We start from the raw sequence: 28,000 nt of genomic DNA on the forward strand, positions 1-28,000 counted from the left end.
GGCACAGGGCTCGCGCCGCAGAGGCCGGGGAGGCTCCGGCGGCCACGCCGCGGAGGGCGCGGGTCGAGGGGTCGGGTCCTGGGGGCGCGCGCTCATGGAGGCCGCGCGGGCGGACGCCTGAGAGCAGCGGGGCGAACCGAGCAGGTCACCTCACGCATCTTTCGAGCCGCCTCGCGCCAGCGGCACCCGGCACCCGGCACCCGGCACCTGGCGGCGGGCCGCGGAACCGGCGCGGCCATGGCGACGGGCACTCAGCAGAAGGAGAACACACTGCTTCACCTCTTCGCCGGCGGGTGAGCGTCCCGGCCCGACCCCGCGGCCCTCTCGGCCCGCCCTGCGCCCTCGGTGCGCCCCGGCGGGTTATCGGCCCTCCGCAGGCCGAAGGGCCGGCTCCCAGAGGAGGAAGTCCTGGCGTCGCGGGGTGAGGACGCCCGGGAGGCGCCGGCCTTTCCCGCTCCCGGGTCCGCATCCCCGAAGGGTTTTACCCGGCGCCTGCTTCGCCCCTACGCCCATCCCCCTCCCCGCAGCGTCTCCGGCTTCTAATCCTTTTAAACAATTAGAGAGGCTGGTGTGACGAGTGTCAGTCGGGGGCGGCCCTGCCTGGCCACGGTGGCCCCGCCGCCCTGGCCACACTGCCCTTGCTCCCCCCGGGCCTGGGAAGTCTGGTGGATGCTCGGCTTGGCCCGGGAGTTCCTCTGGGTAGGTAGCGCCGGGGCGAGTTCAGACAGTCGAGAGGGCTGCAGGTGTTGGACCGCAGCAGAGGCCTGGAAAGTGCTGGCGAACAGCGATGCTGGCCAGCAACCTGTGGGAGAGCTGGTGGGGGACCTCGAGAGAAAGTGAGGTCAGGAGGGCGTGTTGAAATGCTTCTTTCCTCCTGGCGGACGCGTCCAAGGTAAAATGTTTTCTATTCTGAGAGCTGCATTCGTTTGATCATCCATCAGGCTCCTGATATTTTTCAGCAGAGGCAACGCATTTTCAGGGAAGTTGGGTGGTAGGGGGGTTAGGAAGGGAGCTGACTTGTTTGTTTCTGTCTTCAGAAAATAGACGTTAAATGTTTTTGAGTATTAGTAATTTTTTTTTTTCCCTTTTAATACAGCCGGTGACTTTGGGTCCTTTTGGAGTCTTGTAGAGATGTTTGGAGCCTTATTTGAGGACCTCACAGGCCTGGCACAGCAGTTTTTAAGTGCAGGACATTATGCATAAGATAGAATTTGTTCTGGATTGTCGTCTTGACGAGTATTTTAGTTGCAGCTTGGACTGTTGCCTAGATATGTATGTTCCTTATTACAAACCAATAATGGTTGAGAACTCATCTGTGGAACTAAGCATCGTGAAAATGTTCCTGAGCTCTTTGTACTTCTTATTTGTAGGTGCTCACCTAGTTACTTTGTTTTTCCAACCAAAAAATCTTGGTTTTTTGTAGATAAGAATAAGTCATTCATCTCTTTCTTACCATTCCTCTCATCCTTACACGTCATCTCCCCATTGAAATTTCAACTTTGAGAGTGGATGGGGGAGCAATTCCTAAATTATGACCAAATATTAATTTGTCATTCTGGGGAATTTTTAAACAAGTTAGCCATATTAATTAAAGTCATTTCTCGAGCCAAGAAGGATCATTTTTTCTAATGATTTTATTCTTGGTGATTTTAATTTGTTTTTAGTGAGGTGGTCTTTTAAAAAATTGTTTGTATTCCAAACTGGGAGAGTTCCCAGTTCTGCAGCAGCCTCTGTGAGGCTTGCTGCATAATGGATTGCCCTGTCGTGATGAATCTCCCCACACGCCCTTCACTGTGCCCTCTGGCTGCTGATTCTCCACTGAAGCACCAGTCTCTTACCTTGTGATGGAGAAAAAGGCAGTAGCCCGCCCAGCTCCCCTGAACTTATTAAAATGTAGAGAGTTTATTAGGGCAGTGCCTGAAGCCCTTGTGTTTAGCAGGGTTCAGTTCCTTCATTAGCAGCATTACGGGATTACTTGCAGATATTCCAGAAAGAAAATAAATCTTACAAAAAGATGCTTTCAGTAACTAACTGGATTTCGATTCCTTCCTACTAGCCTAAAATATATTCTGTGTCTTTTAGGGAGGAACATTAAAGGAGCTAAGTGTTGAATGGGTACATCACATAGTTAAAATCAGCCGATGCAGTGGTCCCGCCTGGTCCAGCGGATGACATACTGCTTTGCTCTGAGTAGCTAGTTTCCATGTTGTGAAGCTGGCCTCTTTCCAAAGGAGGAAGTTCACTTCCTTTGAAAAGAAGTCAGCCCCCACTTTTTAAATGTCACATTTCTCCTGTTCTCTGTTTATTGAGTAGCCTTTGGAAACTAATATCAAACAAGGTTAAAGCTATCACTAATTAATGATACAGAATAAATATTTTTATCAGGTATAACAGGCTTATGAATGGTTAAAAATTAATTTTAGAACCCAGAAAGTAAAAACTGCATCCAAAACAACTCATAGTCTTTAAAACTTAATTAAAAAAAAAAAAGTTTCTTGGGTGCTTTGCAAAGGTGAAAATACTCCTACGTTAACCTGTAAATCATCCTTTTAATACAGTGTTGCCCTTTCAGAAAGAAAAGAGCTGGAGGACAAGCCAACACCTAGAAATAAGCACTTTAGAAAAAGGTTCTATGCATGTACATATGTGTATCAAATGTAATTTCATAGTTAATTTTAAAATAGGCTCATATTTTAGAAATTGCTTAGTAATATATTAAGGTTTAATGGCAGCGTGGGAGTGAGTTCTCTGCGTGTACTCTTAATCAATCAATCCTTACTGTTCAGTGTTTGCAATGTAGAAGGCAAACAGTTTCCAAGTCAATGACTGGAGTTCAGTGAGGATGTTACAGTAATTTATGACAGGGCTACCGCTCTGATTGCATAATTTCTTTCTAATCTATCATTGCTATTTTTTTGCCAACATAAATAACTGGATGTCCTTATGTGTACATGTGTAGGTCTCTGATTATTTCCTTGTGATAAACCATTAGATGTACAATTGCTGAGTCAAAACACATTTTTAAGGCTTTTGATACCTACCAGCACATTCATAAACAAACCATCTCTTAGGGTGGGTGACCTCTGCGTGAGCAGACCACATTCATTTGATGTTGATTTTTAGTATCTCTAGGGATTTCGCTGTCATCTGCATTCTTCCCTCCTATCTCAAATTCTGGGTTGTACTGTCAAAACAAAAAATGTGCTCAAAAAAAATTTAATTGTTACTGCATAACAGAACCTGTCATTCCTTTTCTACTGTTTAAACCATCTCGTTAAAAGAAACACTCATCTTCTAAGTGGCCCTTCTGTGTCTAGGCCTTATATATGTTGAGAAAAATCCCTTAAATGTTGCCTGTCAAATGACGTGGGGACTCTGGTTGTCCATGTAATGTCAGTGGTGGCCTTCCCTTGCTGACCAAGCAGTAGCACAGCAGGCTGGCGATTCAGGAGATGTACTCGGCACCTGAAATAGACCAAGCTGTCATTATATTTAGAGGTTAATGGCTTAGACTATATGCTTTAGGTCTTATTTTTATGGCATGATTTTTTCTTTGGTCATCAAATATACTTACATAGCCTTTAAAATATCTTTTAATGGGAATATGGTATGTCGTTAAGGTTTTAAAAAATAGAATTCAAGATACTTTAAAAATTGATTACCCCCCCAATTATGGACAGCTGTCACCTTGTGTACTGTGCTTTGACCCTACAAGTTTAATCTGTATCAGATAATGGTTACTTTTGAAGTGTTAGGCACATGTTAATTAATATATTTGCTAGGGGGTCAATGTAGAGAAGATGTAAGACTTATTTGAAATGCTTAAAGAAATTTCGATAAGACAAATATGTGCACGTAATACTTTATATAAGGCTTATATAAGTGTACTAGGACTATAAATTGACTTTGATTTCATCCAGTGTATTTCATATATGTGATACTTTAAAAAAACTGTCGGTGTTTGGATGAAAGATTCCTGCTAGAATTTCAGCTTCCTGAGGATAGCAACCATGTCTGTTTTCTTCACTGGTACATCCCAAGTATGGCACCCCCCATGTTGCAGGTGCTTAATGGATACTTGTATAATGATTAAGTGAATAAAAGGCATTGTGTGTCTTACCTGGGAGTATGAATTGATGTAGCTTGTTACATTGCCCCAAAGTACAGAAGCAGTACTTTGATTATTTGTGAAGTAGGAACATGATTCTATATTAAGATTTGCTGAAACTGTATTGGCATAAGGTAACATTATTTTGGATTTGTGTATTTGTGAAAGATACTGATTCTCTTCGGATTCAGAAAGTACTGTAGAGTTTTTCATGCATTCCAGGTGCTATTTTAAATTTTCTTTCTTAATGAGATAGAATACAAGAAACAGCATCTAAAGGATAATTAGCTGCATCAAAAACTATGCGTTTGCTTTAACTGAGTGAATACAGAATTTGCATAATCAAAGTCTTCTAAACCTTATGCCATGTATTCAAATAAAACATTCCAGAAAATTTTATATAAAGAGGCACTAGTGTTTTTCAAGGAATGACTGTAGAGGTTGAAGATGAAAAGGGGAAATTACCAAGAGCTCCAAAAATTGGGGTCACAGGGTGTCTGGAAGTATCATTTATTGGTAGAATCCGTATAGTTATGTAAAAGCTGTGAGTCTGGAAGCCAGTTTACTATCAGTTGGGTAGCAACTACAAAAAAAGCATATTGGTCTTAGCTTTAATGCCTGAAATATGTCAGTGTGCACATAGAAAAACAGATTCTTGTTGAAAACATCTAGTTTTATTTTTTTCCCCTTCTTCTGCCCTCCCCCCACTCTGGTTCAAGCCGTTGTTTCTCAGTCTAGTTTCATAGCCACAGCTCCCTGGCCCATGGTATTATGAGCCTTGTGCTTCCCCCGGCTGACGCAGTCGGTCGCTGGTCGTTGGTCGTCCGCTCACAGCAACTCATGGGCGGCTGTCGCCAGCTGCCGACCCCTCACGATGGCTGCTGGCCACTCATGGTAGCCCTTGGCAGCACACAGCAGTTCACGCTGACCTCTGGCAGTTCACGGCAGCCCAGCTCCAGAGAGAGCCGTTGTTCATGGTCTTAGCTGTAGAGGGTGCAGCTCACTGACCCAGGTGGGAATCGAACCATCAACCTAGGCGTTAGGAGCACACCGCTCCAACCACCTGAGCCACTGGGCCAGCCCCAAAAGCATCAGGTTTTGTTTGTTTGTTTTTTAACCTTTATTGGGGAATATTGGGGAACAGTGTGTTTCTTCAGGACCCATCAGCTCCAAGTTGTTGTCCTTCAATCTAGTTGTGGAGGGCGCAGCTCAGCTACAAGTCCAGTCCTCCTTTTCAGTCTTTAGTTGCAGGGGGCACAGCCCACCATCCCATGCGGGAATTGAACTGGCAACTTTGTTGTTAAGAGCTCACACTCTAACCAGCTGAGCCATCCGGCTGCCTCTCCAGAAGCTCAGTGGCAGCTCGTTGTCTTCAATCTAGTTGTGGAGGGCGCAGCTCACTGGCCCAGGTGGGGATCGAACCTGCAGTCCTGTTCAGAGTTCGCAGCTCTAATCAACTGAGCCATCTGGCCACCCCGAAAACATCTAGTTTTAAAAACTGCTTGTTACTTGAAACTCAGAGTTAAAAGGGAAACATTGTGTCCACAATTTAAAGTTTTTATGTCTCTGATCACGTAAAGATCCAGTGTGTAGTTTAGTAGTAATAGTGTGGCTTTGCTGTAAACTCGGGGAGAGGAGCCTAATCCAAAGGGGAAAAGTACCAAGCCAGGCCTATGTGGGTGAAAAGATAAACGGTTAAATATGTCTTCATGTAATAAACATAAGGCTTCAGTTCTGGGCCGGAAGACTGAGAGAAAGTAGAGAATGGGGGGAGGGTACATTTTTATAGAAAAAGGAACAAGTAGTAACAAGGAAAAGGCACAGAAGAATCCAGGTGACAGATTTTTTAGAAAATGAGGCAAATCGATTTCAGAGGGCATCTCTGGTGACTGCTCTGAGACACATAATTTAATTGCTACTCGTGGCCTTTCTGCTACTCTGTTCAAACCTTTTGGATGGTTTTGCTGAATGGAACATCCCAGAGAATTTTCTCTGGACTTTGGCATCAGTGACTAGAATGCATTACCTTAGGGGCGAATTAAATTAACATCCAGGGAATTTCTTCATGGCTGGCTGTTAGGAACCTGGCCTACTAGAAATGCAGTCCTAACTGCTTTTTGGAAGATTACTGATAATAGTAAAACCCTTTAAGTGCTTTCTTGAAAAGTTTAGGTAAAAAAAATTTTTTTGACTAGGCTTCTTTAGGAGGCTATGAGTTGTAAGTAAAAAAATTCAGTTCCAAGTGGCTTGATTTTTGGCACATACACCTGATTCTAGAGAGAGCTGAGGCTTTGGTGATGGCTTATCGAAATAGCTCACCCATGTGTGTCACTGTGGCCTCTAGAAAGACCTGCTGGATTCCAGGGTTGGCCCTGCATGCACACAAAAGCCTCCAGCAGCTGCCAGTGTTTCTCCACCGTTGAACAAGTCTTGAGCTTTACCCTGATGGGACCAACTTGGGCATGCCCATCTCTAAACCGGCCAGTGCTCCTTGGGCCAAATCACAGGCCCGTCGCTGAACCCTGTGGCAATGTGGATGGTACTCTGTTGATTAAGTGAGTTGGGGCTAAACCTAGAAATGGATTCCATCCCATCCAAACTATAAGGCTTTAGAACTCTGGGATCTTAGGACAGGAAGAAGGGATGGTTACTGGGGAGACAACCAACCAGCAGTGCCCTCCACATTGGTTACTGCCTTCAAATGTGTTGTCCATTGTATTGACGTAGAACAGTTTCTCCACTTCGGCCAGATGGTTATTTGCTTGGGGCCATCCTGTGAATGGTAGGGTGTTAGCAGCATCCTGGCCTCTACCCACTAGGTGCTAATGACCCCGCTCACCCAATTTCAGTAATCAAAAATGTCTCCAGATACTGCCAGATGTCACCGGGTGGGGGCAAAATTGCCCAGTTGAGAACCACTGGTCTAGAATTGTGATCTTCAAACTTTGATCACACAGCCCTATAATTAAAGTGTTTGTGCATATCCCCATGTATATTTATATTACCCTACTAATTTTATACATGTTAGAAAACAGATACACAAAATAGAAACTAAATGGTAGAGAGTATAAATAAAATTGTGTTTCTTTCTATACTGTTTTCTTCCCATATGCCCAGGGATCATTGTGTACAACCTCTTAGAGTTTGCCCCCCACTTTGGAGAACAGTGGTCTAAAATATTGGTATCTAATCAGAATTCGTCAGTCTCCTGGTTCTGTGATGTCAACACTGTGTCACCATGGAACTGGATGTTGAATGAGACTTTTCCTGTTGTGTGAGCGTTGGCTACTGGGGCCCTGAGCTGAACCCAGAGGAGCCTTCTCTGAGACACAGAAAGAGGAGGGTGTCTGCCCGACTGCCACTGACCATTCTGCCCCAGACTGTACGCAGAGCAGGAAGGCAACATTGTGGCATGTGGAGTGTTGAGAGAGGCTTTTCCTGCCACTGTCTCCTTCCCTTTCCCCAGCCCCTGGTGGTTGAGGCTGTAGAGTGAGGGAGCTGGGGAGGCTGAGAGACACGTAGCTTGCTCTGTAGACTTCCTGCTGCATTAGCCCATGCCAGCAGGATGAGAAGGCACTGGCATGGTGTGCTTGGGATGGACATGGGGGTGACTTCCTACTGAGTGCCAGTCTTGGTGCCTCATGGTGGGCATGGAAGGAAACTGGTGGGTCCCCGTGGCTTGTGTTAATGAGCATGGGGATCAGAGAAAGGAAAGGCACCTACTGCTGCACGCAAGGTTCCCAGGCCAAGTAAGACTGAAAGGAGATTGGGGGATGGGCTACTGGTGGGACCAATACGAGGGTTCCCAGTTTGGGGGCTCTTGGTGAGGTGGTACACCACCTACACTTAAATCATTGCATTTGCTGTGGCCACTGAGCCATTACACAGCCAGGTGGACCCACAGCAATACCGAGACCACTTACATAAGACTGCTTCTCCGTGTCCTCATGCCCAGAGAACCCTAAAAAGCAGGAAAGAAAACGTCAAAAAGCAGACCACATCCCCTCAAGCCACATGTCTAGCTGGCAGTGGTTTTGAATCAGATTTGAGATTGAAGTTTTAGATGGGACTGAATTTCAAAACTTCACACTTAGCGGAAAGTCCTGGAATCTTTCTGTGATATCATAGGAAGGGGGGGATTCAATAGAGCACAGCTGAGAAGGGCTGGCAGCCAGAGCCGATGCCTCTACCCTCGCTGAATTGAGACTAGAAAAGCTTGGTGAAGAAATTCCACAGGTTTGCGGCGGACAGGCCTTCGTCCGAGCTCGTTGACGCAGCCCAGCCCTGAAGGTCTTTGTGTCGAATCATTGTGAATTGACAGGAACTCTTTTCTACAAAGAGAATAATTTGTTGTACTCCTAAGTGCTCTGGACCCAACATGATGAAATATTTTTTGAAAAATTTGGAAAGCCAATCTGGAGAAGTCAACGTTTTGATTTACTTATTTTCTCAGAGTGATGAATGTCTTGTTCGTGTTGGTTCATGAAGAAAGAAAAAGAAGTTGAGCTGAAAGATACTTTTTAAATCCTGCTATGAAATATTTTAAATTTCAGGAAGACTCTTTTTGGGACATTTTGGTTTAATATCAGAACTTGTTTTCTTCAGATTAAGAGTATTTTAGTAAATATGTATCCAACACAGCTTAATGATTTAAAATGTCCTTTGGACATTTTTCATCAAGTTTTTCCTAGTCGGTAAGGAGGGACTTACCTACTGAGTGGTAACTTTGTCCCGTTGTTTCCAGTTTGCAGTGTTTTCCCTTGTTTTAGCTGTTTCCTGTGACGCTGCCTTGTAGAAGAGGCACCAGAACCTTAGCGTGCCTTCCTTTGTCCCCTGGTAAGTGGTCGAGAAGGCCAGGCAGGGCCTGTTCACCACGGCCACCCCCTCCTGCTACGGCGCAGTGTGTGTACCAGATAAAACAGTGACTGTGGTGGTGAGGGTGACTTGCCATCCTCAAAGAGGGCGCCGACTCGCTGATAGGAGGACACTTGCCCTGTTTGTCAGGCAAGCACACCGTCACCACAGTTCATCCTTTGATCAGTGGCATAGATTTGGGTGACAGTTGGCCAAAGTAAAGAGTGCAGCTGACTTGGGGACAAAGCAAAGGTGGCTGACCTGTGTCATATTTGAACTTGTTAGCTTTCTAATGAAAGAATTTACCCAGAAGCTCTGTTTTTTCCGTGATTTGGAGTCTTGTTATTGAACATAAATGTAGATAGATTTCAGATATTTCTTTATCTTACTCTGTAGCACGTAAGTTTCCCAGTGTTTTAAAATATTATACTTTTAAGCATGTGGTTATTATAATAGAGAAGAGTGATTATTTTGTGTGACTAGATACGTGTTAGGAAGTTAGTTTTTTAACCTCTTTTTTGAAGCACTCGCCTTTATGCCCCATTTTCTGTAGATACGTTCTAGTGCGCAGAGCCACTTAGAGCAGCATTCTGTTGGGCTCACAGTTTTTTCTTGATACAAAAGGACACATTAGAGTTTTAAAGACCTAGTTTAGTTGTCTAATCAGCAATTTTCCATTTTGAGTTTGAATGAAAATAGTGTAAATTAGCAAATTAAACTATCTGTAATACGTTTCTTTCCATAATCCTCCCAGAGGCAACCTCAGTCCAGTGGGCCAAGCACAGGTTTTGGAGGCAGTGGTTCTGGATTTGGCTTTCAGTTTACACACTTAAACACTTTGTGACTGAGAAAGTGCATAGCCTTGTTGAGACCCAGATTTCTAACACCTCCATCTGAGGAGGACGGGAGCCCACTTAATATTCTGTGCACCGGCCCGTCCTTCCTGCCTTCCTGTGTTACTTAGTTCCCCATCAAAGATGCTGGTGCTGAATCATCTTTATTGAACCCACTGTTGTGTGCCAGTGCTGTACTCTCCCCGAGTGCAAGATACACGAGCACGCCCCCTCCCGGGGGCGTCCCCTGTGATGGCAGGCCGCCAGGAATGCTGTTGTCAAACCTCTAGATCCCTTAAGAGACATTCTCCCTGAAATCTCGATTTAATCATTTCTTCACTTAGCAAATACTGTTTGCGAGCTTGTGTGTCCCGATGCCAGGGATATAGAGATGAGTAAGACGGGTCCCGATCGTCCGTGTTTCCCAAAGAGTTGATAGAGCTTGTGTCGCTGGTGGTGTGGGGATGGCTTCACCTGGTCAGTGGTGTTGTCAATGACCAAGCGCGCGGTTTCATGGATATTAGTGGTTGACGAAAGATGGAAGTAGGTACTGTAGGATAAGTGAGTTATCTTGAAGAAATACACTTATAATTAGAACTTGGGTCATACAGAGTTCGCTATGAACAAATTGTAAAGGGTAGTTAGGGGGATCCTGACCAGAGAGATGTGTGATGAACGGAAATGCAGAGGAAGCGTTGGTTGGTTCCCACTGAGGGAAACACAGGGACTTTGTCATGAAAAGTAAGCTCTAGTTTAACTTTCAATGACGTCCAAGTTACTTAGATTTTAATAAAAGTCTGTGTTGTAGTGGACATTGATTTTCAAATAGTGGCTTTACCTGAATAACTATTTTTGTTTGACTGTGAAAAGATGTTTTCTGGAGTATTCACCGTAACAGGTTAGTGAAATTGGAAAGGACATGAATGTGTAACAGTAGGAAATTGGTTAAAATATTACACATCGATACAGAGGAATAGTATGCAGCCATTATAAATGATGATGTAGGTGTATATATGTTGACATTCACAATATCTAGGTAAGTGACGAAAAAAAAGTGACATTGAAAAGCCCTACAGGATGTGCTGACCCGTTCACAGTACTCACCTCTTCAGCAGCTGGGATTTCGAATATATATATATATATATATATATGTTTTTTTTTTACCTCCCTGAATGTTCTAATCATGAAATGAACATTCACATGTGAATGTGAAATTAAATTTCACATTTTGTTTGTGTAGAGAATGGTATAGCTTTTCTGACCCTGTTGTGATTTCTTGCAGGTGTGGGGGAACAGTTGGTGCTATCGTCACTTGTCCACTAGAAGTCATTAAGACTAGGTTGCAGTCTTCAAGATTAGCTCTTCGGACACTCTATTATCCTCAGGTCCATCTGGGGACCATTAGTGGAGCTGGAATGGTGAGACCAACGTCAGTGACACCTGGACTCTTACAAGTTCTGAAGTAAGTTCAGTCCCCATTCTGGACTCCTGCCCCCACTATCAATATAGAATGTTTATTAAGCCCATCAGACAGGATGTGCTGTTTGCACAGCCTTTGTCCAAACTTAAGAATTAGGTTTCTGTACCAATACCATTGAACTCTGACCTTGTTCCCTTGGCAGCTGGGCACCCAGTGTGCATGTGGTCACCATCCAGGGACAGTTAAAGTAAACCTAACAGAGCAAACCAAAAGCCCCTGTTTAAATTGTATCAAAGTCTTGCTCTTTCCCAAAATCTTTTGAGGGCTGGCAAGAAGCTACACGATGGTAAAATGAAATTTAAAAATGTTTTAATTGCACAAGAGAAGGGATGTTTTAAGAGGAAGCAATAAATCCTAATATTTTAAGAGGAAGTAATATCGAAACAAAATGTTTGAATTTTTTACTTTTTATTTGGAAATAATTTTACATTTATAGAAAAGTTGCAATATATATTTAATAAAATGATTTTTTATTATTTTTGTTTCATACCTAAGCCACCTGCCTAATTTATTTTTACTGCATTAAAAATGTCTTATTTGCTTACAAAGTAGCTAAATATTCATAAGTTGGTTTTGACTTATCAGCCTCTATGCTTAAGGCAAAAGAAAAGCACTTCTTAATATCTGAACTTTAGCTTGGGGCCCTGTACTTTAGAAGAGATGTTCAGTAATTAAATGGTGGTTGAGTTTAACTACACATGATATTCAGATCTCTGAAACTTATTATTGGAAGACGGCGTGCTCAAGAAAGACATATCAGGAGCAGCCGGTTAGCTCAGTTGGTTAGAGTGCGATGCTCATAACACCAGGGTCGCTGGTTCGATCCCCGCATGGGCCATGTGAGCTGCGCCCTCCACAAGTAGATTGAAACAACGACTTGACTTGCAGCTGATGGGTCCTGGAAAAACACACTTAAATAAAAGTTTAAAAAAAAAAAAAAAGAAAGACATATCAACGTAGTTGTTTAATTGGGAAACATTAGAAAAAGATGCAATAAATTGGAAATGCTCTGTTTGAATAACCACAACACGTAGCACTTTGGACAGAGTTCAGTGACATTTTAGATAAGGTAGAATGAGTTGGAAAGCGCTTAATTTATTTTTAGTTACGTTTTGTTTGTAAAGCCTGCTTACTAATGACCCAGGCCAAACGTGGATGAGGGTGCATCCAAGCCTGTGGAGCAAAACTGGATGTAAGACCAGCTGCTGAAGGCAAGGTCCCAAGCGAGAGAACCAAAAGCCCAGCCAGAGAAAGGAGACTGGTACCCAAGACCCCAGGAGAATCAGCTTTTTAAATTAAACACTGAGACGGGGAGCAGAGACACAGAAGGCAGCAGGTCAGGGATGGGCCCAGGAGGGAGAGACAGAGACAGGAGGTACACGCTGGTCTGGGGAAGGAGAGAGAGCCCCACGTCCTCCCGAAGACTTGGCTGTGAAACAGCCCCGTCTTGGTTTGCCTTAACGCGTTCGGACACTCAGATGCCACCTTTCTTCTGAGGAACATAAAGTGCTTTGGACATAGTGAAATATACAGGTAATTTGCCAGTTTACTAACATCCAAAATGAACTTCCTCTTACGTGCTTGCCCAATAACTTATGACTGGGGGGGTTTATAGATTTACTGTAACCAGGACACTATTACCCAAAAGCTGTGGGTGGCAGTGGGGCCAAACCCGTTATGGTAAATACAATAAGTAGGGATGTTTCTCCAGTTCACATTTTTCAGGCTGCATGTTGTCTATCTCCAGTGTCTCTGTCTCTGGAACAATGTCCACACCATGCTGCCCACAAGACAGCCTGGTTCTCCTGTGGACCCACAGTAGTCATTGGTTCGTGCAGCCATAGCTTCAGAATAATGAGGCCTCACTTACCCATGAGTACTTTTTTTAAAAAATCACTTTTTCTGTTCACATCAAAATATAAATCATGGAATTTTAAATATAATTCTTGTTATAATGTTAGAAAAATATTTGTAACGTGGCATCTTTCACCCAAGAGCTGTTTTATGAAGCTTTATTTTCCTCGGCTAGATATCTATACGTTATTAAGAGTCTCAGCTGATATTTCATAGCTTTCAATTTAAAAATGGCTCCTTTTATGTAGTAGTATTTCATTGAGTTCTCACAATAACCCTGTGAGATTAGCATTCAGGCGGAATACCCCTATTTTATAGATGAGGAAATGCAAATTAGAGGTCAAATGACTTACTCAATGCCACTTTTAGTGTATATTCATTCACCTCTTGCAAAGAAAGATTTGAAAGCAGCTAAAAGTAAACAAGCCCAAGGCCCTAGGAGGCCAGAGACTTCCGCTCACCGCTGACTGCTCGCCTCCTCTGCTGAGTCTCCGACCTGACAGCCTCTTGTGGGAGGCTCAGGGCTCAGACCTCGGCTCTTTCCTCTGAGCCTCACGCTGTACGTCCAGCTGCCTGTTTGACATCTTATCTTGGAGGCGTAATGGGCACCCAAACAAGAACTCCTGTGAAATTCTACTCCCCAAACCTACTGCTTGCAGAGTCTTCTCTGTGTGGTTAAAACCAACTCCATCCTGCTATGCACATCTAAAGTCCCCTCACTGTTGTATCTTACTCCTCACAACCCCACAGCAGATTCTATCAGCCCTACCTTCAAAAGACACACAGAATTTGACCCCTTTTCACTACTTCCTCCAGTGCTATCCTGATGGAAGCCACCACATCTCACCTGTGTTATTGCATTAGCTTCCTGACTGGTCCACATGAGACCTGGCTCCCCACTCCATCCTCAGCCTGTTCTCAACAGAGTTTCCTCGCCCAGGTCCGTCTCCCTCCGAGTAAAAGCCAAAGCTGTCCCTGCGGCCAGCCAGTGTCCTCTGCACTGCTGTCATCCCTCCATTACCTCTCTGATGGTTCCCCTCCCCATCCCTTCAGCTACACTGGCCTCCTTGCTGTCCCTTTAAAGGGCTGGGAACATTGGCTCATTTCGCTTCAGGGCCGTGGTACTGGATGTTGTTTGCCTGGGTGGCTCCCAGTTGTCACCTTTGCAGGGAGGCCTTGCAGTGACCAGGTATTTAAAACAGCCCTCCCCCCACGCCCCATCCCTCCATCTTGCCTTATTTTGATTCACCGCTTTTACCTCCATTTAACACACAGTGTCGCTTACTTGTTTGTATTGCTTATTTTCTCTCCCTGCCCCCACCAGAATGGAAGTTCCTCAGAGGCAGGGACTCTGATTGGTTTTGGTCACTGAGGTGTCCCCAACCACCTAGAATGCTGCCTGTCACATACCGTATTCCCCTAAAGATAAGACCGGGTCTTATATTAAGGTTCGCTCCAAAAGACTCATTAGGGCTTATGTTCAGGGGATGTCATCCTGAAAAATCGTGCTAGGGCTTATTTTCCGGTTAGGTCTTGTTTTCGGGAAAATACGGTAGCAGACATTCAGTACAAATTGAATGAATGAATGAATTTTGGCACATCAGTAACATATTGCATGTAAAGAGCTCAACACACATGCATACCCTGCCATGTAAATAATGGCTGCTGTCATAACGTGTACTTCCTGTACTTTTTAAACATAAGATTTATAACTGTGTTTCTTGGTAGCCAAGGTGAAAAGGGGAATGTCATATTACATAATTCTCGTCTGAAGAAAGCACACTCACTCTTCAGGGGAAATGTATGTTTTTTCCTGTTAATAAGTTCTGTAAGTAGTCTGTCACTCAGTATTTACATAAAGACAGTGCCAGCATAAGAAGCAGTGGCTTTTAGGGTGGCTTAATAGGAAATGACTCCTTTTCACTCTCCCACCACCCTGGTTGAAGCCACCCTTTTTTTCCTCACTTGCATTATTGGACTGCTTTCTGATTCTCCCATTAACCATCCCTAAGCAAGGGCAGTGATGATGGTTAAGCTGCTTATTATGAGTCTTTCAGGAAGAACTACTTTAAAAGACTTAACAGGCAACAGGATTTGTTTACCGGAAGTTTATTTTTCACAATGCAAATCAGCATTTGCTTGTGTCTCAGATTAACCTGTTAGAAAATTTTCTCCGTTGCAGCACAATAACCTTTGTATTTTGAATATAGTTACTTAAAAAGAAAAAAAAGGCAAGATGGCAACACATTAAGACTCTCACTCACTGTTAAATTTGCCAAAGGGTAATAATATATGAATTTATTTCAGGTATCTGCTTTAAAAAGTCTTATGACTCAATCTTTTTTTTTTAATCAGATCTCTTCCTATTCTTTACATTACTCAGATAATTTTTACTCAGGTACCTTTTTAATCTGAAAAGTAATATATTAGTGGATCTAGTGTCTGTCTTAGAAAAACAAAACTGATGTGTTTAGATGAGATCTTTGTTTTGATTATGATCTAAAACTCATGAAGAGGATGAAATACTCCAAATAAGACCCTAGTTTCTTTCTGCATTGCTATCCTAAATGAAATTTGTAAGACTGTGGGAAAATCAGTCTGGATCCTAACATGCTTTATTTTGAGGCTGAAGTGTACCATTTATAGCAGAAACTTGATTGTTCCAGAAAAGTTTTGTAAACATCCAGAAAGGTTAGAAGTTTGAATTATGTAACAGATTTGACTTTTTGCCCACTGTTAATATGCGTCACTGTGGAGACAGCCTTTCTGCAGTTCTTAAGAAGCCTGAGTCACTTGAGGACACGCGTTCCCTACTGCATTATAGATGAGTGGCTTCAGGCTTCCTGGAGCCAGAGAGTCCCTTAATTGTGTTTAAATGACTCCTGGGCTGGCTGCACAGTGTACATTAATAGGAACCACAGGTAGAATCTAAACTTTAAGTGTTTTGAGTATACTGACCATTTGAAAATCTTTCACATACTGTAAGGTGCAGGTCACTTCAAGGTGTTATTTGAGAACAGTTTTTGTTCAGAGAGCTTGGCTTTTTAAAAGCTCGATCCTGTTTTAAGAAAGAGTAGAAGTAAAGTAATTAATGTTGAAAACACTAAATTCTCATGCCGCTGTTAAGGGCCAAATGACTTGGTTTTGGCCACTGAAAATTCACTAAAACTCTGAACTTTATTTGGTGTGTTAGGTTTGCAAAAACCCAAGAATTGTCTATCTCCAACCGTTGTTTCTCTGACTGTGAGCTATAATCGTGAGTTGTGTTTTTATAACCTATGGCCTATATAGCTTTTTTATTTAAAGAACTTTTTATTCTGAAATAATTTCAAACTTACAGAAAAGTTACAGGAATGGTACAAATAACTTGCTTCTACTCTTTACGTCGAATTACATTTGCTTTTTCATTTTTACTCTATATACACACATTTTTTTCTGAACCATTTGAAAATGGGTTACCACATTATGCCTTTTTTACCACTTGATTCTTCAACATTTATTTCCTAAGAACAAGGATATTCTCTTAAAACCACAGTACAGCTTTCAAATGTAAGAAATTTAATACTGATATACTACTTTTTAACTAATCAACAGTCCACATTCCAGTTTTGCCAGTTATCTATTGTGATTGATTTAGCTCAAGAACTAAATTTTGTTTTAAACTCTGTTCCTGCCAATCTCTTCTTTCCACCTTTTTCAGTGAGCCCTTCTTTCCTCCTTGCTGTTTTTTTTTTTTAAACAGCTTCACAATAGCATCAGAAAGAATAAATAAAGAAAAAACCTACACTGTCCTTGTAGTGAGGCGCCCTCCCTAGTATAGTAGTCTCATGTGTCGAACAAAGTACCTTTACGGTGACACTTAGGGGTGGCCAGAGGGCTTAGTCTGGACCACACAAACGAGCGTAGCTTGGGATCGCTTTAAAGAGCCTGGGTTTATACCTGCTTGTAAGGAAAAGATTTTATGATTAGAACATAAAACTAATGTCTTCCTAATATTTTGAAGTAATTATATAAATGGAACTGAGGTCTAGTTTACTATCTGTAATGGCTTTATTGATATACTATTCACAGACCATGAAATTTATCTTTTTAAAGTGTATAGTTCAGTGGTTTTTAATATATTCACAAAGTTACGTGACCATCACCATATCTTAATTCTAGAACATTTTCATCATGCCAGAAAGAAATACGTACCCATTAGCAATCAGTCCCCATTTCCCCCCCCCCAACCCCTGGCAACCACTAATCTATAGATAGTATTTTATTCTTTTGGATGCTATTGTAAATAGAATTTCTTTTTTATTTCCATTTTCAGATTGTTTATTGCTACCATGTAGACATACAGGAGTTTTTTTTGTATATTGATCTTGTATCGTGCAACCTTGCTGAACTTGTTTACCAGAGTAATGTTTTAGTGGATTCCTTAGTATTTATATATATATATCATATTGTCTGTGAACAAAGATAGTTTTACTTTTTCCTTTTCAATCTAGATACCTTTTTTTCCTTTTGTCTAATTGCTAGCCTACCACTTTTTAGGAAAGCTCTTAAAAGTATAAATATTCTTTATATTCAAGCAATTTAAATAGTTTATAAGCACCCAAAAATTTGGAGAGGAGAAGGTAAGATTCAGAATTTTATTTAGTTTGTACATTCAGAGAATCTAGGCCATGAAAATTACTGATCTGAGGAAGGAAAGGACAGGAAATAAAACTACAAATGGATAAAACTTTAGCATTTTCCAACATGCCAGGGTCCAAAACATCAACTTACTTCTTAGGCACCAAAAAATTTCAACTTGGTTTTGGAAACTTTTTGAAAAAAGTGAAAGTTGATAGAAATAGAATTGGCAGGATTCACTTTACTATTCACTTTTTAGGACTATCTTTTCTATAAAGTGAAAGATATCTTTACTTTCAATGTTATAATGAAGGTAAAACGTTATATAACTCTTTTGAAAATGATATTATTTGTGAGCTTGACCTACTTAGAATGCTGTCAGATTGGAGGTACTAATTACCAAGTGAAGAAAAACCCTCAGTAAGAAAAGGCGATTAAATCAGAGAGGACCCTAATTTAACAATACAAATTCTCTTGGATACCATGAAAATTGAGCCATTATAAAGAATAAATTTAACCAACTTGAAGAATCGTTATATTGGAGTGGGAAAATGCCTCTAAAAAATGTTCTATGCAATCATTTTAGGATTTTCTTAGTCATTTTTAATCAGAAACTATATGTAACAATTTTTTTTTTAAACATGTTAACAAGGGTATGGAAAAGCTGGAACCCCGTGTGTTGCTAGTAGGAACATGAAATGGTGCAGCTGCTGTGGCGGATAGTACGGTGAATTCTCAAACAATTAAACAGAACTACCATATGATCCAGCAATTCCATTTCTGGGTATATACCCAAAAGAATTTAAAATAGGGACTTGAACAGATATTTTGACACTCATGTTCATAGTAGCGTTATTCACAGTAGCCAAAAGGTGGAAGCAACCCAATTGTGTATCGATAGATAAAGGGATAAACAAATGTGGTCCATCCATACAACAGAATATGACTCAACCTTATAAAGGAAGGGCATTCTGACACAAACTACAGCATGGATGAACCTTGAGGACATTATGCTCAGTGAAATAAGCCAGTCAGAAGAGTACAAATACTGTACGATTCCACTCATACAAGGTACCAAGAATAGTTAGATTCAAAGACAAAGTAGGATGGTGGAAGGCAGGGGTAGAGGGAGGGGGAATGGAAAGTCAATGCTTAATGGGTATGGAATTCCAGGTAGAGATGAAAAAGTTCTGGAAATGGTTGGTGGTGATGGTTGCACAACATTGTGAATGTACTAAGTACCACTGGACTATAACTTAAAAATGGTTAAAATAGTAAAATTTTATGTATGTGTTACCACAATAAAAAAAATTAAAAAGAAAAATCAAGCACAGTATTCTCTTTGAACTTGATACTAGGCTTTGGCTTACACTCATCCAGCCCATGAAAATTACTAGGTTTTTCTATTCCTTATATCCCTGTTTAGGGCTCTCCTACCATAGAGAAAGATCTAGAAGATGGGATTATCATAAATAAGGAGTAAATCCAACGGAGTCTGTGAACCTGTTTCTCAATGAATCTTGTTATACGGAGGACATTGTTCCCTGTGTCAGACCCTTTGCTGGTGTTCGTCCTCCCTTACAGGATTTCCAGGGACAAATCCTAAACACCTTGCTCCCATGTGAACAAGACGGGGGGAAAAACTTAATGCAAACATATCACACTGATGCTTCTAAAGCATGTTTTGTCACTGTATTAATGAAAGCATATTCTTCAGCCTCCTGATTCTGTGTTGTAATATAATCAGAGAAGGTCTGGGGTCTTGGAAACAATCTGTTCTTTATTCAAGGAACTAATGTGAAGGCTGACACCTTATTTTGCATAGGCCTTGCTTAAGGATTTTAAAGATGCATCTTTTCTTATTCAGGTCGATCTTGGAGAAGGAGGGACCAAAGTCACTTTTTAGAGGCTTGGGTCCAAATTTGGTTGGAGTTGCACCATCAAGGTAAGCATTGAACTTTCAGCTGGCTCCGTAAATATGTATGTGATACACTGAGTCCTTTCCCACCGAAGGGCAGTATGGCTGGATGGACAGTATCTTTTTCTGTGTAGGGTTTGCCTTAATACAGCTGACAAGTAGAAATAGTGTTAACTGTTGGAGTGTCTTTAGTGTGTATGAGAGAAAGAGATTCTAGTTATTTTATCAAGTTGAAAATGAATCTGCTCCCATCCCTGGCACCTCTCTAAGTAAGTGTAGTATGTGGTCAGCATTGGATCCCCCCCCAGGTTACACATACTCATTTTGGCAAGACAAGTGTGGGATATTTTAGAAATATTAAAAAATTTTAAAGTTACAGTATATGTTGGTGGTCAAAGGATTGGCATTTACCCAGGATGAAGAATATAAATGGACTTTGTATGTATATTACCAAAATCTCATTTTCCTCCATGATTTTGGACCCTTCCATCGTCACTGAATACTTCCTGGAGGGACAAGCAGGAACTTCTAGAAGTGCCTGCAGCAGGTTTTGGTTTTAGCGCAGAAGGTCAAGCTTTTGATACCATATTAACTTCTTTCCTGGATGATTTTCCTGAATGTTTTCAGAGGTTGCGTGGGGAGCTCGGTGCTTCTGGTGCCGTCCCGATGACTTTATCATGCCCTGTCTTTGTCCTAACAGGGCTGTGTACTTCGCGTGTTACTCCAAGGCCAAAGAGCAGTTCAATGGCATTTTCGTGCCTGACGGCAATGTCGTGCATATTTTCTCGGCTGGCTCTGCAGGTACGTTACCCCAGTGAGTGGAGGTGAGTTTCTCACCTTCCTAAAGCACGCTGTGCCAAACGGCTTCTTCCAGGAGTTAGAAAATAGCTCTCTGCTACCCTTGCATCTAAAATCACTTTTCTAAAGTATATGTTGGAACTGATAAAATATGAGTGTTTGAGTTGTTTGTAACGTGGTTCATGTTTCTTTGACCACTAAAGCTTTTTATTCTCCCTCAAAATGTACCTGTTCCGTGTATGCTACTCATTTAGTGTCATGCTTCTTTTAAAGGCATTTCAATGTGATTTGTGTGTGTGTGTCTTTCTATTTCATTTAAGTTATTTTCTAAAACTCGAGCTGCTTTCCTTGTGACTCCCTATGGTGTCCAGCACAGCCCGTGTCCAGTTGGCACTTCTGTCCTTAACCCGTGGATGCCAGGATGAGGGTTTTGGGCTCTTAGGGGCCGGGGACAGATCAGGCCTTTCCTGTTCTCCTGAGGGAGTCTTCCACTTACTGTAGAAAAGTCAGAACAGGATTTTCTTCACCCAGGAAATAGTCGGCAAAAAACATGGACTTGTAGATTGCTGAGGGAAGGCTATGTCTTTTTACGTATAAGTTTTGTGTGTCTGTTTAAATAGAAAGGTGTTTGAAAACTTTAATTGGCATTTTATGAAAAAGTTCCACCTTCTGCCAGCCTGTAAGGCGTAGCCACCAGTTTTGTCTGCCTCTCTTACTCCAAATAAAAGTACTAGTAATCCATCTGAATAGTTACAGATACTAACTTCTGGACCCCAAATAGAAAATACTGTTAACTGCAAAACTACTGAGTGTGGAGCTCTGGGGAGAAGTGTGGTGTTAAAATAGGGCAGATTGATGGGGAGTTAACCATAAGCTAAAAGCTGTTCATCAGTTTGTAACTTTTGCAAAATTAGCTTAGAAGAACCCTTGGTAAATAAAACGGCCCTGGAGGGAGTCTTTTAAACCGCTCTCGAGGTTCCTGATATCTAACTAATCTGTTGGACTGTGGAGGGAACAAGGTATTAGAGAAGGGCCCGTGTGTGTCAGGCTAATGCCTTGATACTGCTTGTTGGGGTTGGTCTGGAATGATTAGCAATATTAAGAGTGGGAAGACTGACTAAAATAATGGTTCCTATCAGTTGATCAGTCTTAAAACTTCAATTTCCTGAAATGATTAGTCAGGTATTAAAATGTCTAAGTTTGGATTTAGGTAAATGGAGATTTAGTTCCTTCTGTCTTAAGTTTGATATAAGGTACCCTTTTAAAACATTATTTCTGTGCCTGAAGCTTACAACGTGAGTTTTTCAAGTTTCATATTTACCGTAGGACTCACATTAACAGAAGTGTCAACAGCACCACCTAGCGGTTGAAAACACTAGTTAGGGCTCTAGAAAATTAAGAGATTGATTTTAGGTCCAACACACCAACAGAAGTTACATTTTCAGGAACTATAGCTTCTGTCTGCAGTACAGACATGTAACTAACTGCTTCCTACTCTCCATCTTTGTTACTAAACCATTGAAAACCTGATTTCAGAGTTTATCACACAGAATAGACAACTTTAATCAGCATTGACTGTGCTCAGTGATGACATTTTCTATTCTTTTTCTTCCAGCTTTTATCACAAATTCCTTAATGAATCCTATATGGATGGTTAAAACCCGGATGCAACTAGAGCGAAAGTAAGTTATTAATTGTTCCTTCCCTAATATAAGAATTCTGGGGGATTTTTTCCTTCCCCCAGTTCCACCTATGGAGTGAGGTGTACCAAGTTCTTAGCCATCCCATCTTTGCTTTTCTGAATGTGAGCACACGTGTATGCAGAAATCTCTTGTGTTTTGAAATTTGTGCTTTGAAGCATTGTGGAGAGACAAAAACCAACAGAATTAACCCACAAAGGGAAATGGGAAGCACACTCAGTTGTAGCCCCTGATCTGCATTCCTGCCTTCTCTCAGTCGATGGGTCTCTGGTGTAGGCTGACACCACCCCCCCAAAAAAAAAAAACCCCAGCCCCAGTTGGAGCACTGCGGGCTCTCCTAAAGATGGTTTCTCTTTCAAGTGGAAAGATGCCCATACGGGCAGAACAGCAAATGCCTTCAGGCTTCAGAAGGGTTGTTTTACTCTCTAGGTCCTCAGATATCCTAGATTTCTGCCCCAAAACCCTTTCCCGTGCTGTGGATTACTTTGGCAATCGAGTGAGGCCTGCAGGCCCTTTTTAGAACAATATTTTTAGAAGCAACAGAAACCAATTAATGAAATACAGTTATTAATGTTTTTTAAAAGTATGACATAGTAATATACTTAATATATTAAATCAAGCAGCAGCCCAGTAACTACTATAGTTTCAAATAAATGATGATGATAAGCAATGTTTTGTGATAGGATTCTATCTAAGATTCCTTGTGTAACTGTGTTGCCCAGAACTCTTTTGGGGCACTGGAAAGTTCCAGCTAGTCCAGTCTAACTTAAAGCTACCTATAAAGGAAAAAGGAGAGAGAGCAAGAACACCCCAGGACATGCAGGTAGGGGGCTGCCTTTGTTTTTAATGACCACAGTAGTCTCTAACTTGTTCTTTGATTCCATATTCTCCCCAGCCCATTCTGCCTGAAAGAACTTTCTAAAAATGCATCAGTTCTAATCATTTTGAAGAGCTCACTTGCTCAGAATCCTTCAGTAAATCTCGGTTACTGTCAGGGTTAAATCCTAACTCCATTCAGGGTACTTTGCAATTTCGTAAAAACGTCGCGTGTTGTTACGCTTCCATCTCCCTGAGTCTGCTGTCCCTGACCAGGAATCCCTTCTCCCCTTCTTGGCTGTGCTAACACCCACCTGCCCTTCTAGCATCATCTGGAGACCTTTGGTAACCCCTCCCAATTCCAGGTGTACACAGTGTCCTAATAGCCCCTCTGTTTAGCGGTGGGTAAACGCACAAGGCAGCCGAGAGCCATTATATGCATTCTTTTAAATCTACCTGGCAGTGATCCATACTCAAGACATTTAAAGCCTTCTTTGGGTGGGTCTGTTAATATATCCCTCAACAATGAGTATTTCTTGCATGCTTCTTGTGCACGAGTCACTGGGGAAACAGCAGGAAATAAGAAACTCAGCTTTACAGAAAATAAAGAGAACTACAGTCTGGTGGGATAAGGGGCCTGAAGTACGCATTACCCTGGAGGGTCCCTTATGTGGTCTAGGCAGGAGGGACAGAGGCAGCTGGGGGGCCTCCTGCGGCAGCACTGCCCACCCTACCATCTGACAAAACAGCCGGCAGTGAAGAGTGCTGCAGGCAGGGAACCATGTGCACAGCAAATCTGGAGGCAAGAAAGCATCGTTATTTGTGGGGCACTGAAAGAAGGGAAGCACGGTCAGAGTATACCACATGCATATGTGCTGGAAAGGGAGGGAATTATAGGAGAAATGAGTGGGGGCCACATCCTTAAAAGGCCTAGGAAGGAACTTGGAGTTGGACTTGGGCTTATTTTGAGGGCAGTGGAGAGCCATTAGAGCAGTCATTGGCCGCTGGGGACACTGCTCCCTAGGGGACATTTGGCAATGTCTGGAGACATTTTTAGTTGTCATAACTTAGGTGGGGTGCTACTGGCATCTAGTGGGTAGAGGCTGGGCAGGCTACGAAACATCCTGCAGTGCACAGGACGGCACCCACAGCAGAATTATCGGGCCCAAAATGTCAGCAGTGCGAAGGCTGAGAGGCTCTGCATTAGAAGATTTTAAGCAGGGGAGTGGCATGGTTGGATTTGTGTTAGAAAGGTCGCCCCGATGAGGGTGTAGAGAACAGCCGCAGAGAAACCCACGGAGACTGATTGGAGCCGGAGGGGCCTCTGATGTCTGACCAGCGTCAACACTGTCAAGTCCTGGGGTTCAGTTTGTATCCAGGCAATTGATGAATCCTTTCTGTCGTGGTGTGGGAGCATCCAGCTTAAGGCTTTTGCCTAGTTATTGTGTAGTCTAGTCGATGTTTATGATTTTATAAGTTTAGAAATAATGGAGTCAGAACACCCCATTTGGAGACCAGAGCGGTAAGAAGCACCACCCTTACACTCACCACCCTGTCTGAGGTTGGGGAGTTTCCCTTCAGTATTTTCTTTTTTTTTTTTTTTTTTAACAGTTCAGGCATTTAATTAGGTTCTTCGTAATTAGTTTAGAACACCAGTTTGTGAGGATAAACCCCATTTGTGAGAGCAAACGCAGAGCGCAGGTAGCCCTGGAGCTGAGGAACAGCTTTGATTTTGGGCAGAATTTGCGAGTCCACGGTTTTCTGATCAATTTTGCGCTGTTCTCATATTTATTTCTCGTATTTATTTCTCTTTCTCGGTGTTGAAGCTCCTGGTGTCTGGGCTTAGGCAGCTTCCTCTTCTTGAAGTAAGCATCAGTGAGATGTTTGGGGATTTTCACACCACTGATACCAATTTTGGTGGAGGTGGCGATGACAAATATCTGGTGTGTCCTACGCAGAGGAACTCGATTGAGGGACCGAGGTCCAGTCACAAGTAGCAAGCCACTGCTCAGCTGTTTCAGGAAAACCACCCTCTGGCCTCTGTGGCGCCCAGTGAGGATGATGAGAATGGTCCCGGGAGTGATGCTGGCCCGCACTTTTCTCACGTGCTGACTGCAGGGTTTCTTGCCGTGGCTCAACAGCTTTCGAGGCACATCTTCAGTAGGATGTATCTAGGCATTTTGCGAAGTTTAACCACTCGGGGGCCACCGTTCTTGTCGCCACCAACTGGTTTTGTGACAGTAGCAAGAACCTTCTCCTTTTTTCTTTTCAGTCCTGAATTTAGCTGCTGAGTACTTCCTCTTGTCCGTGGCCTTTCGGGAATACATGGCTGAGCGGGAATACCTGCTGATTCCTCTGACCAGGACAGGGTTTCGGCTGCAGTGCGGCTTCCTCTTCTAGGCGCTTTGTCCTTGAGGTTAGCCTTCTTAACCTTGCCACCAGCAGCATCAGCCTGCTTGGCTTCAGGTTTCTTCTCCTTCGTGTCTGGCTTCTCAGCTTTTTCACCTTCCATCTTGCAAGTTGGGAAAGAGCAGCATTTAAAATATACTGGTATCCTGACTCTAATTATGCTTTCCATATATTTTTGTCCTGCTTTCCACTTCAAGCACTCCCCCATATCTTACTGACCTCAGAACAGTTTTAATCTGGTATATGTACCATAGCTCACTGGTCCCTATTTTTAAGTATTTGGATGGTTTTGATTATGTTGCAGTTACGTTTTCTCTGTGATGAATGTCTTCCTCCAATGTAGCTCTTTCCAAAATTAGGTCAGAGGCTGTGAACGTGTTTGTAGGACTCTTGTACCGGTGCACACACACTTCTGTGGGCCAGTCAGGCAGCCCAGCCAACAGACCTGGCCTGGCAGGTGGGCCAGGGCTCAGCTGCGCACACTGCAGGGGGACACATGGCGCCCGCAGTGTACTTTCCTCCATATTCAGCTGTCATCCAGGTGCCTTGGTGCAGTAGCGGCTCATATGTGTGTGTTCTGACAGCCTGTCGTTGGTCCCTCCCCTTTACACAGAGTGCGCGGCTCCAAGCAGATGAACACGCTCCAGTGTGCTCGCCACGTTTACCAGACGGAAGGCATTCGTGGCTTCTACCGGGGATTAACTGCCTCGTATGCTGGAATTTCAGAAACTGTCATCTGTTTTGCTATTTACGAAAGCTTGAAGAAGTATCTGAAAGACGCTCCATTAGCCCGTTCCACAAATGGGACTGAGAAGAATTCCACAAATTTTTTTGGACTCATGGCAGCTGCTGCTGTTTCTAAGGGATGTGCATCCTGTATCGCTTATCCACACGGTATGTGTCGCCTTTTCTCCCAGCGCCTTAAGACAGCTGCCAGGTTTGTGTCATTTGTCAGTATATCTAGAGCCCTGTAGCTCCAACTGAAGTGCAAACGCCTGCAGGTGACAATGGAAGCAAGGACAAGTGGAACTGGCTTCCACGGGGTGTGGGGGCTGTGTGAGTGGCGGGGCCTTGGCGTCACTCCTCCTGCTGATGGTGGCTAAAGGGGGCTGTGCAAAATGTGGGCCTGTGATGTGGAACTTCTGGTGTTTTCAAAGAATCTAAAAATCCGGATTTTATTTAAAATTCCTCCGTATCCAAAAGTGATGTGGGAGCCAAACTTAAAAAGAAAATCTCTCAGCTTCCGTTTTGAATGGTGTGCTGAGTCAGGCTACTTTGGGTTTTATTTTTTTAATTTGTTTTTTAGGGAATTACAGGCCTAATGTCCTTCTGACCCACTATTTTAAAAAATAGCTTAGTTTATTGTGCCATGAAAGACAGATTTTGTTTTTCAAAAGCCTGCTGCACTGTCACCTATAGCAAATGCCAGTGGTCAAGTCAGTAACAGGTGACTGAATCCCTGTTGTGTGCTGGGGCACGGAGTGGCCTCGGGGCTCGTGGAGAAGAGGTCGGGCCGCCTCCTGTGGTAAGGAGACTGAAGTGTGTACAGAGAGCTGCTTGACAAGCAGTGACAGGCGGTGTCGTGCTGTGGCGCCTGGTCAGGGAGGGGCAGGTTGGGCGAAGGTTCGACCCAGGAGGAGGCAGCGTTTAAGCTGGACAGAGTGGAGAAGGAATCTAGAAGGAGGAGAAAGTTGGGGAGTATATGGAAAGAAAGTCTTGTGGAAAATATTGCCATACTTACAATACCATAAAGATAATACCAAGTCCACCTTCAGTGAAATGACGTTTTTGCTTCATTGAGAGTAGAAAACCACCAACTGTCTTAAAATTAAGTCCGATTTCAACTAAGCTATTTTTAATCCCTTAAAAGTTATTTTGTGCTTTTGTATGGCTGTATAAATGTCCCTAACTGACCATTTTCCAGAGTTGGAAAATGTTCTAACCCGATCTTTCCATTTTCTATGTGTCTGTCCTCCAAATCCAGCTGAGGTGGCAAATACAGGTGTATGTATGTTGACAGTTCTAAAGCTATGTGCTTTGAATTCTCTCCTTATATTGCCTGGAAATACAGTTTGTCACATAAAGCATGTGTTTTTCTCTGCAGAAGTCATAAGGACGCGGCTCCGGGAGGAAGGCACCAAGTACAAGTCTTTTGTGCAGACCGCTCGCCTGGTCTTCCGGGAAGAAGGCTACCTTGCCTTTTATAGAGGACTCTTTGCCCAACTCATCCGGCAGATACCAAATACTGCCATTGTGTTGTCCACCTATGAGCTAATTGTGTACCTGTTAGAAGACCATCCTCAGTAACAGGCCAAAAAATTGTGCTCTAGAAGAATAAAACTGAAAAACGCGATAGAGAATTTTTTTTTTCCATTGATGTTTAGAATGTTTGAGACTGAAACAGGAAAGGCCATAAAATACTTGGCTCATGTCACCTGTTGGACATTTCCTTTTGGATTCATGTTTTCTGGAAGGTTTAAATTCATGAACATTAATAGTTAATTATAACTTTTGTGTTGTTGTTTTTTTTTTAACTTAAGAGGATTCAGGATTAAGCAGCAACTAAATTAAATCATGCTATTTAATTTAAGTATAAATTTGGTTTGTGTC

General features: G+C 42.6%; 1 protein-coding gene and 1 pseudogene across 3 annotated transcripts; one reads left to right on the forward strand and one right to left on the reverse strand.

Annotated features, from left to right (window-relative positions):
* On the forward strand, positions 1 to 27,987 carry SLC25A33 (solute carrier family 25 member 33). Of its 3 annotated transcripts, none has more exons than XM_033115181.1 (7): positions 1 to 293; positions 11,078 to 11,257; positions 19,617 to 19,694; positions 20,368 to 20,468; positions 22,081 to 22,147; positions 26,004 to 26,284; positions 27,495 to 27,987. In XM_033115181.1, the coding sequence occupies exons 1-7, from the start codon at positions 238 to 240 to the stop codon at positions 27,695 to 27,697; spliced, it is 966 nt and encodes a 321-aa protein (XP_032971072.1). In that variant the 5' UTR covers positions 1 to 237; the 3' UTR covers positions 27,698 to 27,987. The 3 variants fall into 3 exon arrangements, with proteins under 3 accessions (XP_032971072.1, XP_032971074.1, XP_032971073.1); XM_033115183.1 differs by lacking the exon at positions 1 to 293 and adding an exon at positions 556 to 699 and having other exon boundaries at positions 27,495 to 27,743; XM_033115182.1 differs by lacking the exon at positions 1 to 293 and adding an exon at positions 780 to 892 and having other exon boundaries at positions 27,495 to 27,743.
* Positions 22,154 to 25,988, reverse strand: LOC117027421 (60S ribosomal protein L6-like; annotated as a pseudogene).
* Positions 27,988 to 28,000: the final 13 nt, after the last annotated feature.

Source organism: Rhinolophus ferrumequinum, chromosome 9 (genome assembly GCF_004115265.2).
Source record: "Rhinolophus ferrumequinum isolate MPI-CBG mRhiFer1 chromosome 9, mRhiFer1_v1.p, whole genome shotgun sequence".
NCBI classification, from domain to species: Eukaryota; Metazoa; Chordata; class Mammalia; order Chiroptera; family Rhinolophidae; genus Rhinolophus; species Rhinolophus ferrumequinum.

What these genes read in the sequence shown, in the direction of transcription:
- SLC25A33 (XM_033115181.1), top strand. Translation starts at nt 238, where the DNA reads ATGGCGACGGGCACTCAGCAGAAGGAGAACACACTGCTTCACCTCTTC. An exon ending in CTTCACCTCTTCGCCGGCGG is followed by an intron (nt 294 to 11,077) that starts GTGAGCGTCCCG and finishes GATTTCTTGCAG; the next exon opens with GTGTGGGGGAACAGTTGGTG. An exon ending in GGACTCTTACAAGTTCTGAA is followed by an intron (nt 11,258 to 19,616) that starts GTAAGTTCAGTC and finishes TTTCTTATTCAG; the next exon opens with GTCGATCTTGGAGAAGGAGG.